Below are 16,709 nucleotides of genomic sequence, written 5' to 3' on the forward strand. Positions count from 1 at the left end.
TATAAATTATGTTCTAGCTGCAGATATCATTTTTAAAAATACTCCCAGTCTTTATACTCTTGGGGGGCAGGGGAGGTGCATAACTTAGCCTTTTCTGGCTGAATCCCCTCATAAAGTAATGGGAGCCTTTTAGTAGTCATAACAGCACTATTTGGCCATTTTCCTGAAAATTTATCATAATGGAGAATAGTCTTAGCAGTTCAAAGACATTAAGTATCTCATTCACTCAATTCAGAGAAAATTGCAAAGCATCATTGAGTAAAAAAAAATCTTTTATTCAATTTGCAGTGCTTTACTCTTTTTGTCCTTTGGCCATTGCCAACAAAAATAGCCATTTTTAAAAAAGAACATTTTGTTTTAACTTGTAGAAAGCAGCTAAAACCTAGCTTGCTGCATTTTTTAACACTTCAGTCATGATTATATTAATTAATATGATTGTGCATAAATATGTGCTTATGTGGAACATTTCAAACCTTATGAATTTATACCTTCTGAATATAAACTGCCTAATTTCTTTCTTTCCAATTTTTTCAGCATATGAACAAGGGGAAGAGGAAATTATTATCCTAATAACTAATGCCCAAATCAAATGTTAAAACTTTACAAATCACTAAAATGATGCAATCCACTGATATAAGACTTTTCTTAACTGTACAAAAGTCCTAGAATCACTATGGACAGGGAAAGGTTGTCCTTCCAAGATTAAAACAAGGATTAAATGCATGAAAAGGTCTGATGTCTCACCTTGTAACTTTACATCTTTCTTTTGCTAGTTCAATTTTTGTACGGAAGTCGTGTAAATTGCCTGGTCATAGTGTTATCCAGGAGGGGGGGTGAGAAACAGAACAGGAAAAACAAGAAATATTTTTATTAATTATTATGTCATCATCCTATATAAGTAGTGTGTAATCTGAACTTTGAAAGTTGAATTGTAAATATAAATGTGCCAAAAGAGGAAATGATTATTTCCCACATCCTTGGTTATATTAGCTATAGCTGTTTAATACAATTTTATATAATTGCAACATAAATGAAACCAGCTTATTTTCTGGCCCAGCTTTCTTTGATTTTTGGTCTAGCCTGTAATACTTACTTTTGGAATATAGGCTTAGCCCGCCATCTTCAAATTAAATAATAGTTTTCTGTATAAATATGTTGACTAAAAACTATAATTTTATGGTCCAATATATCTAAGGTGGGTCTAAAATGCCAACAATCCATTCAATTCAACCCAATTTCATTTCATTCAATCTTTATTTTAAAAGTTAAATTTGACAATGCATTGCTACTGAGTATACTTGCTATTGAGTATACCTTAGTATTCATTAGAGAATCAAAGAAATTCCCGCTGAGATTTTTTGAGGTTCTTTTTTTTAATTTCTGCAGATTTTCTAGAGTCTCTCTTCTTTTTCTTTTTTCTTTTTGGCTTGATGCCTCTAGAAGTCTGGCCTTTAATTTCCCTCATTCCCATTTCACTGAGAATTCTACAATTCTACAATGTTGTGTCAACCTCTTTAAACAGTACTAGTTTAATGAAACTAACCCTAAAATATGCTAACACCTCCCTGTTCATCAAGGCCACCTTCTGGCTCCCATCTTTTCAACATTCACCATCATTTATTATTAGAAGGTGTGATATTTTATGGCTGTCTGGTTACTATGCATCATCCAAGTATTTATTACTATATCTTGCTATAGTGGTAAAATTTGTCTACATTCTCACAACTATATTGAAAGTGATTACAGAGAGGTATACCTACTAGGAAGTTATTTTTGTGACTCTGTTATTTATCCAAATATTTTTAATGTTTTTAACATTTAACATCAATCAAACATTAATAAAAGGATGCAAGAAATGTAGAATCCAAAATGTGAACAGATGATGGAACCAACATTCACCGAAGGGAAACCAATATTGGTTTTGAGTCCCAGTACATTCAAAGCACATAATATGGACACCAACTGCAGTTATAGTCAGATTTTACCTTTTTTATGTCTGCTGCAGATTGTTCTTGAACTGTAATCTTAGGAAATCTATACCATAAATGTTACACTATCTTTTTTTAAAAAAATAGGGACACCACAAATTCCTCCAAATGAAGAAGTCCACGCAGGATTATTTGCATTACATACTAGGCGCTGATTAGCATAGGCTTCTGAACCTGTAGCCTTAACAGGCTCCCAATATTCCCCCATTTTGGAGAGATGAAAGAATAAATGGGCTAGTTGAGCTTCTGCAGACTTAAAGCACAAATTTCATCCAAGGTACTTTTAAAGAAAAATGAATCTATGAAATTCAGCCACATTCTCCTTAACTTCACACCATCCCTGATAATGGCCTCTGTGGCCCCTCAAACAAAGCAAACAAAGGAAGCCAAAAAAAAAAGTTCATGCCCCATTTTACAGAGAAGTGCACTACATCTCATATTGCTATTTGTTTGCTTACATCTTATGGACAAATTCATTCTTACGGAAGGAGATAAATTCCAAAATAATTGCCATGACGGACAATTCATTTTACTCTTTAATAATTGCTCAGGATGAATTTTTCATTTCCTTTCATACCGTATACTTGATGGGTTAGTCTCAAATATCAACAACAAAAAGAAGGGTAAATTAAATTGCAGGTTTAACTTGCTTAACATGAATTCCCTGATCTGGTAGTCTTATCTGGAGAGCAATCTAGAAGTGTAGATGAAATCCTTCCCCAACTCTTAAGTGGGCTTTTTTTAAGTGGACTATTTTTTAAAATAAATGTTCATCAAGAAATTCCATTTTTATGAAGGAGAATCCACATCGCGACGTTACAACATGCGGTCTCAATAATTTGAGATTGCTGTTGATACTTTTGCCTCGGGGGGGGGGGGGTCCATTGAGACCTAAACCATCCTGTAGAGATGGTGATCAGGAAGACAAAGACTTGCTGGTCTCGGGGATATCGCAAAATCCCTGATAGACCTAAGGGAAGTGCTTCAAGCCCACGGTTAACAGGCAGCCCCTAGGCTGATAAAGTCAGGATGCTCTGGAAGGAAGGAAGTGAAAAGAGAAAGTGAGTCCATCTGGTGAGGTACTTTTTCTATTTTGCTAAAGACTGCCCAAAGAAATGTTTCCTTAAAGCCAAATTGATCTTTAAACAAAAGAACTGAGCAGCAAAAACAATACTAATGGGATCGCTGTGGAAAGTTTTTTTCCTTTGTCATTGTAACTATTTTTTGTCGATTGAAATGTCTGTCACGTTCTCCATTTCTCCTCTTAAAGTGAATGGATTGATTTTTTTCTTCTGCTTCTTGTTGCTTTATTTTATGACTTCTGGATTAAAATCGTCCTTTTTATTTTAACAATTCTTCCTACTACTTATTAAATCACACTAAAAGAAATCTAAATAACTTTGTTTCCTACAGAAGGTGAAAATTAACTGCCAGTTGGATTTTTTAAAAAACAATGTATCTCTTTATTTGACTTCACTATCTTTGCAGCTGAAGGGTTTGCAACTTGTTTACAGAAACTGATAAAAAACCAAGGGCACTAACTGTTTTCACAGGTGCCTCTGAGAACTATTTTGGGAGAGAGAGAGAGAGAGAGAGAGAGAGAGAGAGAGAGAGAGAGAGAGAGAGAAAGACAGAAAGAAAGAAAGAAAGAAAGAAAGAAACACAGAAAAAGAAAGGGAGAACAGAACCCTTCCCCTTTGAAGAGCATAAAAGAACTTGTGTTTAAGTCAACTTAAAATAAAAGCTAAGAGAGGCCTGGAAGACTGGACTGGCAGTCATTATTGGTTTTTTTCTTTTTCCTTCTCTCTTCTGTTTTGGAAACATGGGTCAATACTTAGATGAGGAAACTTTAACATTCCAAAATATCTTGGCTGGAATTCAAAATCTATCGGAAGGATATGGAAGAACTGAGAAGAAGCTGGAAAGACTAGTCTTCCTCACAGCAAAAGATGATGGGGTTGGAGTCCCCAAAACTAAAGGGGAGAATGAAGATATAGAAGATAAAGATAAGACAATAGATGAATTTAATAATGGAGCAAATGTGGGTGAAAATGGAAAGGGAATGTGGAAAAGGGAATTCGACGAATTGGAGCTCTACCCCACATTGCAGGACACAGAAGAGAAAAAAATACTAATGATGATAGACATAAGAAGAGAAATTTTTTCAGAAGCAAGATTGACAAACAAAGACAAGTTAACTTTAGTAGCAACTGGTGGACAAGGAGATCATCTGAGAGACCCTTCAAGCAACAAAGTGCAGAGAGAAGCCTATAAAAACTTATAAAGGAGACAAAAAGAAGACTGACTCCACAATTGGCAAGAGAGATAAGAGTGTTTTGTTCCTAGAAAGATACAGGTTGACAATGAAAGTTGGTAATAAAAATTAGTGTTTTTTATTATTGGTGGTTAATAAGTAGGAACTTTGTAACTCCTAGATTATTTTAGATTGTTATTAAATGTTTACTCACTAACAATTAATTAACCATAAATAATAATAATGAAATGATAATGGATACAGCATAATGATATATACATGTATTGACAATTTAGTAAAAGAAATTTGGATTTAAATTGTAAATTGTGACTTGGGAAAAAGACCTATAAATTTTATTAACAAATTTTTATTTAGATCTTGTTATAAAGGTGTAAGGGTTTTTTTGTGGGGGGTGGGGGCCCTGATGAGAGGAGATGTGGCATAAATAGTAAATGATTTTTAGCCAATTATAATAACAAGGAAATGTTAATGGTCATTGTTTAACAATATATACATGCTATGGTATTGGCTAAAGTAACTTAGATATAAATGTTAGTCAGTGAGTTGGAAAAAAGGGGGGAGGCTTAAAAATGTTATCTATTGACTTTTACTTAAAAGATGCTATAAAGGTGTAATGTTATTGGACGATTTTTTTGAAATAGCTAATGAATGCCATTATGTGGTTGTGTCTTTAAGTATGAATGATTTGAGGTAAAAGCATGTTCAAATAATTGTAGTCAAATGAGAATTGTGGTACATTGATAGTAAGATATATAAATATTTTTGACTTAAAATGTATAATCTAATATGAACTATAAGTAATGACTGTGCACAAAAGTTATCTGTAACCAATCGACACGCTTTCTACAAGATGTAATGAAGGAGGATTCTTTTTGTGTGTGTGTTTTTGTTTAATTAAAATAAAAAAATTCAAAAAAAAGAAATTCCATTTTTATTTTGACAACTGTATTTCTGATTTACTTTATTTTTTAAAAAATGTCTTAAAAGGAAACATTAACTAAGAACAAAATAGTTGCAAATGTGCTACTTCTGCATTACAGATGTATCAAAAGTAAAACTCCCATTTCTGGCTCCAGATGGAGCCTTCCATTTTCTTAAGCTATGGCAACCCCCCCCCCCGGCCCCCCAGGTCTTGCTGACATTAGTAGAATTTCACTGGTGTGGTTAAATGCAGTATTAGCAGAAGAGCAAAGGATGACAGAGCGAGAAAAATATGCTTGAAGTTACTTAAAAGCCTGCAACTATATTTAATGCAGAATGCTGTCAAAGCCTTTTTAATTATGCCTGCACTGGAAATTTAAATGGATTCAAAAAGATGCATTAAAGACAAGCTGTAATCGTTAATTTCGCTGCCTCATACCTCCAAGTTCCAGTTGAAGATCTAAACAAATCAAGTAATATAAAAATGTAATCCTGAGCCAGTTTTTGGATGGAGGCATTTTTAAATATGCATAGCCCTTAACAAAGCCATCCCAAATGGTTAATTTGTCTGCAGTGTATCTTTACTCATTGAGGCCCTCCCTGGAGGTTACTAAAGTTAGGTAACTAGCCTTCTATTTATGGTTGGGGGAGGCTATCTTGCTAGATTATAAAGTCTTTTCTGAAGCTTAAAGGCGACCCTTCCTTTTCTCCCTTCTTTCCCATTTGGACTGGGGGGACTTTCTCTGAAGAAAACTATCGATGAAGACTGAGTGATGCTGCTGGGAGGAGGCTGGGTTGAGCTGATGTAATAGGAAAACTTGCATCCAAATGGGAAAAGAGAATCATGGTAGACAATTTGGATCTCATGTTCTGAATCTTGCTTATGAGACCTCTTTGGAATAGTTTAAAATCCCAGTCCAGACAGTGTGTCAAACCCTGCTTCTTTCTCCTGCTACATATGTGAGACAACCATATTATATGGAAATGGGTGATTATTTAAAACATACGCAATCTCTTTAAATGAAGACATTAGTCAACACATACCAAGCTCTTTTTCTGCACCTTTTACAGCCTTGAGTGCATTTGCAGGAAGCTATTAATTTTACCCACCCCAAAACTCAACCCTCTTATATTTTTATGGCAGTGTAAAAAGGTTGGCCTTTCCATGACATCATGGAAATGCTCATGTGGAGGAATAGGCTGGAAGAATGCTGGGTATGTGTGCCATATTTTAAATATTTTGTAGAAAAAAAATTAACTCAATAAACAATGGTAAATTTCAACATCTCTTGTCATGGGTATTCTTACTGCTTGTAGGGCCCAATTCCCCCCTCCTCCAAGAGAGACCATTTTAAAAAGCCACTTTTTATTCACAATCTTGTTTTATTCACATCCAATGCAGCCACATTCCGTTGCAAGTGTATAGTATCCCTATTTCTTTTTTCTGCAGGAAAAATGTGGAAGACATTTCTAGTGATAGGAATTTTTCTTTAAAATGTGATACAGATTCCTAAAGACAAAACTGCTCCCAGACAGAACCAAATATCATTTTTTCTAAAGAATGGGTGACCAAATCCCGAGTTTATACCTAGTGGATTGAATGTTTAACATTAGGACCTTTCCAGTATATGTTACCAATGGTTCCTGGGAAATTTTAAAATTGAAAAAAAAATCTGTGCCATTAGGCTGTTTTTTAAGATATGGACAAAGGCCTGTCACACTTAGAATTTATGCATACTAATAATTAGAATGTGAACTAAGTAAATTCAGATATATTTTAGAGTATTCTAGTGGAAAATAAAATTAAATATAAGCCAAGTATATTTTAAATGCCACGAACACTATCCATATATTATAAGTTGAATTCTGACTTATTTATACTTGGAAACCCACTGATATCAATGGAATTTAAGTGAATTTCATTAAATTGTGTATTTTTCAATAGTGCTCTTTTCTATCCCTTTGTTTTGCTTTCCTTTGATACTCTCAGTATCAAAGTATTTTTCTCTTTCAGGGGAGAGAGAATTTTGAAATTGTACATACAGTATATTCATATCCACTTGAGAAAAAGCATCCATAAAAGAGACCTAAAACAAGATGGATCAATGACATCAGCAAGTATTGTTGATCCAATTGGCAAAAGAAAGCTCAGAACCGTATTGGTTGGAAACATGCGGAGGAGGCCTTCATCTTGCAATGAATAGACAATGGCTAATATGATGTTGGTGGAGAGGGGGGTAGGGTGGAAAATGGGTTAATTAATTAATTAGTGAAACTAATTTCACAATTTCATGCAATCATTGAGTTATTCCTCTTTTATTAAATATTCTACTTCATCAGGGGCTCTATAAATTTTTCCTTGAACCCAAAGTGTGTATTGGGTTAATTAATCCTTCTCTTTAGGCCTTAGATTCCTATTCTCGGGATTCTTTCCTAAGGAGGCATACAGGGTATTCCTTCTCCAAGAACTGCGACCCTCTGAGGTTGGTTGAGCTGTAAGATAGGGCCTAGCTCAAAGGGGGGAAGATAGATTTGAAATTGACTCTTCTTAGTTCTCAGCCAACTTCTTAAACTGTAGCCTTTCAATATTAAGTAAACATTTTAAATTATTATGTATCAGTGATGTACACAATCTACACATCAAGATTTATTTGCTCTCCATTTCAAACATATTTTCTCCTGAATATGAATTGGCATGAGAAGACTACTTTCCACCGCTGTTATTGTTGGTGGGTAAAAATTCAAAAGGCCTCAAATTTGTTCTTGGAAATTTCCACGTTAGGCTGCAAAAACCATGTCTCTAACACTTTGGAGAGCTAACGCTGTCAGCAAACAGATGAACTGGTCTGATTTGATCCAGGTCAGCTTTCTGTCCAATGATTTCTATCCATGGAAGTGCCTCTGCCAGCACAGCATGACTTCCCTCTGCAGCCCATGACGTAGCCCATGAAATATTGCCTAGAGAGGTGGACAACCTCCAAAGAAGACCAAGTGGGTCTGGGAGGCTGCAGGGAGGAAAGCAGATGTTCACTTATACTACATAGGATGTAGCCTGTAATTTCCTATACTCCTCTTTGTTAGAACTACTTCAAAATGTTGCTGCAAATAATTGAGGAAAACATAATAAGTGATCTTCTGTGAGCAAGACAGCCTGGTATAGTATACTTATACCAGTGATATACCAGCCGCCCTGAATCTCTTGAGAGTGGGCGGCATACAAACCCCATAAATAAATATACTTATACATTCTTCAAGCATTGTGTTTTGTGATTGCTCCAAAGAAGGAAAGTTATTCATATTTGTCACACTGATAGTTTGCCCTTCTGTTTCATGCTCTTTTTGCATCACACAACTTCTCATTCTCCTCCATCATCTCCAAAAGTTCTACATCTTCTGCAAAGTTTCTTTTAACCCTCAAAGCAAATTTGGAAGAATGTAGGCATGGATTTTCTGAAATGCTGTCAATAAAACAGTTGTGTTGAATGCAACTGATAAAAGTCACTGCATTTCAAACAACTTTTCAAAGAACATAATTGAAATACAACATTAATTAAACTTGAGAAAGGGAAAAACATAAGAAATAAACTTGTGCAATTTATATGAATTAAGGGAAGCAAGGATGTTGCCATATTTCATAAAATGTGAGGGTGTGCTAGGGACTTGATAGTGTTAGAAGACATTACGACTGTGCCATTATTTTTGTTGTTTCAAGACCACATATCCAAAGACTGGTACTGTGTGAAAACAAACACATTGAATTTTTTAAATGACTGAACATACATAACAACAACAACCACCACAAGCACTCTGGGTGCAACCCCAAAGTACGTATTGGATACCATTGGCATTAGCGTTGCAAAATCTCCATCAGATAACATCTACCTATCCCAAGTCCTTGGGAAAGACTCAACAGATGGATAAAAATGCCAAATCTAGTGTAACCATCCAGCTGATTTGCAACCAATCATAATAATATGTTCAAATAACCTTCTGAAAAAAATGAAGCAAATTTTAAGCTATTTCAAACTGATTTTGCATTTCAGCCACATATTCTTTAAGAAGCAATGTTATCAAATTAATGTGCGCTAGGCAACTAAAGCATATTGCCCAAGTAAAACTTAGAAAGTGATGTTCCAAGGCTCTTGGGGCAATTGAAAAGTTTGAAAGCATGATTTCTGCCAGAAGAATTCATCCAGAGAAAGCTTATCAAACCCTCACTGCAAATCAGTAATCAGAGGGGACGCGCCAATTAAATGTTGTCCTCCTTGATCTGCAGCTAATGAACGACTTGGTTGATCTGCTGCTGAGCCCCTGGAGAATGGCCCCAGGTTCCTCCTCTAGCAGCCTGGTGGGGAGGGAGTCCAGGTCCTGGTCCATGAATGCAGAAGCGGCTTGCCAGCAAGGCTCCGTTTGGAATGCTTCCTTGTCCCCCTTCCCCATGGGAGCAATAAACAAACAGAAAAATAGGCTCTGAGTGCTTTTCGGCAACTGCCCGGGCCACCTGCTACTCCCCAAGCAGCCTCTAGCCCGGGATCATGGGGAAGAGTCAGAGGCCAGGCTGAATGGTCATCAGCTTTATAAATATCCCTTCCACAGCTGCTGAAGCGGAGGTGTCAGGCTGACAAGCAAGAGAGAGAAATGTGGGCACATCTTGTAATATTACGGAGACTGCTTAGATCGCTGTCTAGGATTACACGCATGCATGCACACTATATTTTACAACTTTCCTCTCGGGCTGTGAAAGCTTTTCAGATGTTTGAGGACAATTTGTCATAGACAGCCATTATGCATTCATCAGGGGTTAACAAAACTGGCTGTTTATAAAGATTAAACCGCAGGCCACAAAAAAAAAAAAAAAGAAAGAAAAGAAAGAAAGAAAAGAAAAAGGACAACATGGTCAAACTACTGAGCCAGCTCACCGTTCCAATTATTTAATGGTTAAAATTGCCCCCCTCCTGACCGAGTAATGGAACAACCAAGCTCAGCTAAAAAGCATTCTGTCCTCACAGCAGTTATTGCATTTGGCTCGGGAGGGGAAAGTGGCTGGCCACTCCACCCATTCCCAAGAACCTACAGAGAGACAAAAGATTCTTCTCCTTCAACAAATCATAAAATGCAAACGTTCTGGAGCTTGGTTGAGCCCAAGAACTTTGCAAACTTTGTAAGCCATCTTCCAAAGAGCCCTATTGTGGCTCTGCCTGAAATGCTTACTCCCCTGGAAGAATAGATACTTTTGCCTGTATGACTTTGTTTCTGTTTTTTTTTCTGATTGTCTCAACAGAAACATCAACTATTGTTGATGGGAACTCCTGAAATAAATATGACTAGAAGTGCATCCTAAAACAAGCCAATGATACAATCCACAATAATTGCATAAAAAGTGAGGTCATCAGTATTAAGCAAGATAATAGAATCAAGTTAGTTCAATTTTGGTTTTAAAAAAATACATTAAATGTTATCTTTCCATTTTCCATATGTGGAGACATCCCAAAATATCACTACCCATCAAGATGCACAGATGGTCTTAGCAATTTGCCAGCCTTTTCCTATTAATAATTTCTTTGTGTTAAAGTTCCATATAAAGCCTAGAAGATTGTTATCAGAAAATAAGAAATTTGCTTAGATCACTTTTGAGTGGGGATTTTTAAAAAAGGAAACTATTTGTCACTATGCTCCTTAGTATTATTAACTGAAAATATATTGGATTCTTTCATTATGAAAAACTGAATCAGTTTCCTGCCAAATTAGGATATATTAAATGGTGTGATGAATGTTTTGCTGCCTTAATTGTGGAGGAAGTGTAATTAAGAAAAGAATTAAAAAACATACTCAAATGCAACTGCAATCTAACAAAAATATAGAGATATTTTTGCTGCAGTTTCTGAGGAACTGTAGTACATTTCCTAGTATGTATGTATGTATGTATCTATGTATGTATCTATGTATGTATGTATAACCCTGTCTCTGCCTGTGCATACATGCAGATCGATTAGGACATTTACCACACTTCGCCAGAAACCTCTATATTTTTGTTACCGTAGATTGAAACTGCATTTGAGTATGTTCTTTTCTTCTAATTCTTTTCTTAATTACACTTCCTCTGCAATTAAAGCACCAAAAGGCGTCCATCACCCGTTTAATTAATAAATACAAATTCTACTGTGAAGTAAACCAAGATAAGGTAAAGTAAGGAGGAGCGAATAAAGAAGGCCTCTGTAATGCTCCACCACAGTCGAAGCTTTCTTTCCTTCGGCTGCGGCGCTCGAAGAACTAAACCCAAAGAGCTCTTTATGCCGGATTGACTCTATTTCAGTGGGAAAGCGAAGGGAAAAAAGAGGGAGCCCCGCCGAGGGACCCTTTCCAGGGGAATCGGCCCTTCTTTCTTCTCTACGGGTGTCTATTGGAAGAACGGCTCGCAAAGATTCGTCGCTTGAGACCGGGCCCAGATACACTGGAGTCTCGGGGGCAGACTTCTCAGCTAAACTTGGGGACGCATGTAAAGAAAGGGCTGAGGAGGGGAGAGTCACACTTTATGGAACCCCCGTGGAAACCCCGCGACGTGTCTCAGCACCTTAGGAAAGATCAAAGGGCGCCTTCCCTGATTTAAAGGGTCTGGCTGTGCGGCTAAGAGTAATGAAGCCAGGCTTTGCAGCACTCCAGCGATGGCTGGGAGACGTGTTGAAACGCGATAAATCAGGAGAGCCGAGGTGTCGGGTGTCCCCGACCCCCAGAACAGGGAGCCGTTTTCTTGCGAGGAGCCCTCTACGAGAGCGCTGCTCTCGTAGTTTTTCCCCTACTCAAGTCCGTAGCATCGCAGCTTATGCTCGTAGTCTGAGCGGAAGAAAACGTGCCGATAAAAAAAAAATTATCAAAATTTTAGTACCCGCCTATTGAATGGCTCTCGTGAACCCTAGGAATTCAGTTGCGCGTTGGGAGGGATGCGATTCACGGCTACCCTAAGAGCTGTGACATTTCTTCCGTTGTATTTAGAAAAATTATTGAGAAATTGTATGGGCTATGGCCGCCAATCTTACATAAGTAATTCTCTAGACGACCAACTGTAGTCAATAATAATAATAATAATAATAATAATAATAATAATAATAAGAAGAAGAAGAAGAAGAAGAAGAAGGAGAAGGAGAAGGAGAAGGAGAAGGAGAAGGAGAAGGAGAAGGAGAAGGAGAAGGAGAAGGAGAAGGAGAAGGAGAAGGAGAAGGAGAAGAAGAAGAAGAAGAAGAAGAAGAAGAAGAAGAAGAAGAAGAAGAAGAAACATCCGGCCTTCGAGGCGACCAACCATAATAATAATTATCTCTGTAAACAAAACAACTGCTGATAAGACAACTGCCTGCTGTTTACGTCGAGAGGTTCACGGCCTGTGTTCTGCGGTCGAGGCCGGCCAGCGTTTCTGACTAAAGCGAACCCTCCTGGGCAGGAGCAGCCGCCCTGCAAGCTGAAGGCGCCTCGCTTTTGGAAGACCTTCGGGCGCTTCCATTCCACTTAACGCAGCCGCCGGCCGGTCAACTTCTCCGGGGAGATGCAGAGCACCAGAACCCGGGAAAAGCTGTTTTTCTCCGTCCAGCCTGATTCCAAAAGTGCCTTGGATCTGAAAAGAAACCAGAACAACCAGCCCAGGGATCTTCGGGGAAAGAGGGGTTTTTTTACACCACCACCCCCCAAGGTCGAAAATCCCTTCCAGGTGCTTCTGGGGTGGGGGCACAGTACGAAGTTATGGAGGGCCAACTCATTACCCTGGCGGCTTTTGCTTCAAATATACTTTTCAGTTGGAATCCGACTACGGAGTTAGAAATCCTCTTATATGCGAAGAGTTTTGGACGTGTTAGATCGCGAAGAAAAGGCCTGGAGGAGGCGAATGCAGGGAAACCTGGGGAAAACAGGCAACTGTAAGAGGCCGTCAGGCAATAGGAATGAGGATCTAATATAGAATAACAGTCACTGGCTGGAACACAAGAGAAATCTTGTGTTGCATCAAGTCGAAAGGAAAAAGGAAAGGAGGGAAACAAAAAGGAAAGGAAAGGAAAGGAAAAAAGAAAGGAACAAAGTTCAACTTCCTACCTTTAAATTTCTATTCATTCTCTGAACATTCATAGAATCCCAGATCATTCATGAATGTTCAGTGACGTTCTATTTGCTATTCTAAAGAAATCATTGGCAAAAATAAATAAATCTGGATCACTATTCTCTAAGGAAGGAGGGCTTTTCCACCTCAGATTGAAGTGAGGTTGAAGGTGGCTAACTCTAGTAGACCTGCCCTCGCGGAGCAAAGGCCTTTCGTCCCGTCGACTAGGGGAAAATCGCCGATTGGACTTCTGCGCCAGCCAAGAAGAACCTGTTTTCTTTTGGAGGGAAAATGGAGAGCTCCGGAAACTCCGGATGGTCCCAGAAAGTACCTCGCCCCAATAGCCTATTAGGGGAAGGCCACTCTCTTGAGACTCGGACGCTGCTCGCCGGGCCCTCGAGCCTCGCTCACCTGCCAGATGTTGCAGTCAGGAAGGGAGGCCGTAGTGAGGACTAGAACCTTGCTATTGCCCTGACTAGTCCTTGTTATTCCCGTAGTAGACGGAGGAAGCAAGGCCAAGCTGCCCATCGCTTCCTCTGGCGGCCTTCAAAGCCCTCAACCTCTGGAGTAATAAATAATAAAAGCGCCGCGCACGCGCGCACACACACCCCTCACCAGGCCTGGCTGCTAGGCTCTAGAACCCAACCCACTCAACTGGAGTTCCGCTGGTAGAAGTTTTGGACATGGGGATTGCTTTAAAGGAAGAACGGCGAGGCAGACCAACCGCAGCGGGAATCTATTACTCAAGAGCAGCGCACCCTCAGGGGTGATAGAAGAGGCCAGACTGGACCGCTCCCTCCGAAGCCCAAAGGCGATCAAGACGACGGAACGGATCTCAGGCCGAACTTTTGAGGCGCCTTCGCTTATTAGGCTCCTCTCCCTCCCCAGCATGAAGCTAGAGAAGAGCGTGCAAATTACCTGCCAGGCTTTTTGCTCCAATTTAATTTCTAATAAGTTTCCCATTTTTTAGAATATGTGTATTTGTGTGTGTGTGTCTTAAACCCGTCCTCGTGAAAATTAGAGATGCTGGAAAACCTCAGGTTAACCTGCTTAAAACTGAAAGGGAAAAACATAAGCAGATGCTTAGCCAACAAACTTTTCAAAGCGGACGTTTTTTTCCATCCTTCGAAGGCCTTTTAGAGAAAGAGCGGCTTGAAGACCGCAAAATGAAGAAAACGGCCATCAATCCTCTCCGCATCCCCTAATTCAGGGAACCCTAAGAAACTTTCTTCCGGGAGGGACCTGTGCATTTTCGTTTCGATAAGAATCTCGGGATCATCAATGCGTTATGTTGATGGGGGGGAGAAAGGGACGTTGGGCCTTGGGCAAAGTCCCGCGATCCACTCCCGAGGGTTCATGATCTACTGCCCCACGGGCCTTGCCCGTTGCCAGCTTTGGGGTGTTCGATCCTGCTGGAGGCCACTTTGGCGACCCAACGGTGGCCGCGAAAATGACCCCGAGGTTTGACTGCCACTCTTGGGCGCCTCCTCAGCGCTTGCAATTCAGCGAACCCTGGCAGACTTGGACAACTGCTGGGCACCGCCGTGTCCCCGGCTGAACCTTACCAAAGCTGTAAACGTTCGCCTTGTGGGGCGCTCTTCCCAGAGATCATGCCTGGGGCATTTCCCCGCGCTTCTTCTTTGCCCTTCCTGCCTTCCCAGGCACCAAGTACCGGTGGAAGTGGCCGGCGGCCTTCCCCGAGGTGGGCCCCTTTTAATTCCAGGTGAGGTTTGCCTCGATGCTGGGCTATTCATAGCTAGGGGACGAGCTATTCCTGTCCAGCGGGCGGGCAGGGGCTGCTGGTGGACGCGCATGGAAGGAACCAAGGAAAGAGAAAGGCGCCTCTTTAGAAAACCCCCGGGTCCATTCGCTTGTGCGAGGGGGGGCAAGAAGTCTTCGCACAAGCCTCCCCTCCCCTTTCCATCGATTTGCGCTGTGAGGGACTCAGCGGTCTGGAAAGGGAAGCCAGGGCCCGCCCGCGCAAGCACACCCCAGCTGTCAATGGAAGGGCAACCTCCTGGGTAGCCGGCCTTTAAGCTCTCCCAGATCCAATTTCTCTTAGGGCAACCGGGGCCCTAAGGGCCGGGCACCCGCCGCCTCCCGCCCCGCCTTGCGCCACGCTCACCGGGGTTCAGGTCCAGGCACTGGGCTGGGTCGTCGCCGTCTGGCAGTTGCCCGTCGGGGCTGAGGCTTTCCATGGACAAATCCAGGCCTTTGCCGTCCCAGTCGCGGAGCTTCCTCTTCTTGTGGGAGCCGATCAGGGCCTCCACCGAGAAGGCGTGCGCTCGCGAGCTGAGGGCCACAGCCGAGCGCCTCCTTTCGCTCATCTTAGCCTCACGGCGCGGGTGCCGAAGCCAGACGGCCGCCGCGCCACCGGCCGCCGAGCTGGCAGAGGACGGGTCGGGGCTGGCGGGCCGGGCCGAGACACAAGCAGAGCGGAGAGGCCGTTCCGACGTGAGAGTCCGCCGGCCGCCTGGGCGCTACATGGGTCCCGAGTTGTTGGCTGGCCGAAAGGCACCGCGCAGAGTCAGGCTCTCGGGCTGCGCTTCATCTCTCCCCCCCTCCGATTCCCCCCCCCCTCTCTCCCTCTGATTGATCCAAACTCCTGGGGAACTTTCCCCCTCTTTCCTCCCTCGCCTGGTCCCGGCTGCGAGCGCCCGTCAAGAGTGGCTGCCCAATGGGAAGGTGGCGAATCCGGAGACTGCGGTCGCAGGAGCCAATGAGGAAGGGGCGGGCCAAGCGCCCGGGCTTCCAGGCCGCCCGCGGCCTTAACTCTTGCAGAGCGGGGAGCCGGGCGCCCCCTCCCCTCTGAAAAGGCGGCCAGGGGGCGCCCAGCCTCCACTCCGGCCCAGATGCCTCCTGGCAGCTCGCATAAACCCCCTCCCAAATATGCGAGGCTGCGGGGAGTGAACTCTGCAGCGCCTGTGATCGTAAGCAGAAAAGATTAACAATGTTATACTATCCTTCTGCTCTCCACACACACACACACACACACACCAGCTTATAGGTCGGTCACACATATAAGGAAGAACGGCGTCTTCTCCAAGAAAATTCTTGGAGGGGAAAAAAAGTACCTTTTCTAAAGTCCCTCTCATAAGTGGGAGTTGCCACAATCAGTGCCCTATAACTTAAATCTGTAAATTGACTTTTATGTGTATACACACTGCGCTCCTTTGGTGAAAAGAGCAATTTTGTTAAAATCCAGGCAACCTTCGATTTAGCAGTTTGGAAGATGGGATATGAAAAGAAGCAAATTTACCCTTAGGAAAGACTATAAACATGCATTTACTATACTCCAATACATTTCCTAGATATATGCCTTGTACAATCACGGCAATAAATGTTAAAAAACCATATATACTGCATGTATATTCTTGCATGCTCCTATAGCCGCTTTAACAGGAGCATGTCTCGGATTGTATCACTTCCTTTATTTTATCTATCGCAG

General features: G+C 41.2%; 1 protein-coding gene across 1 annotated transcript in view; it reads right to left on the minus strand.

The window, feature by feature from the left end:
- The window catches only part of TBX15 (T-box transcription factor 15), an 85,763-nt gene extending 70,175 nt beyond the window's left edge, over window positions 1-15,588 (minus strand). Inside the window, exon 1 of the mRNA XM_032214359.1 lies at window positions 15,387-15,588. Coding sequence (XP_032070250.1) covers window positions 15,387-15,588 — 202 coding nt within the window. The remainder of the gene's footprint in view (window positions 1-15,386) is intronic.
- Window positions 15,589-16,709: the final 1,121 nt, after the last annotated feature.

Source organism: Thamnophis elegans, chromosome 3, assembly GCF_009769535.1.
Source record: "Thamnophis elegans isolate rThaEle1 chromosome 3, rThaEle1.pri, whole genome shotgun sequence".
NCBI classification, from domain to species: Eukaryota; Metazoa; Chordata; class Lepidosauria; order Squamata; family Colubridae; genus Thamnophis; species Thamnophis elegans.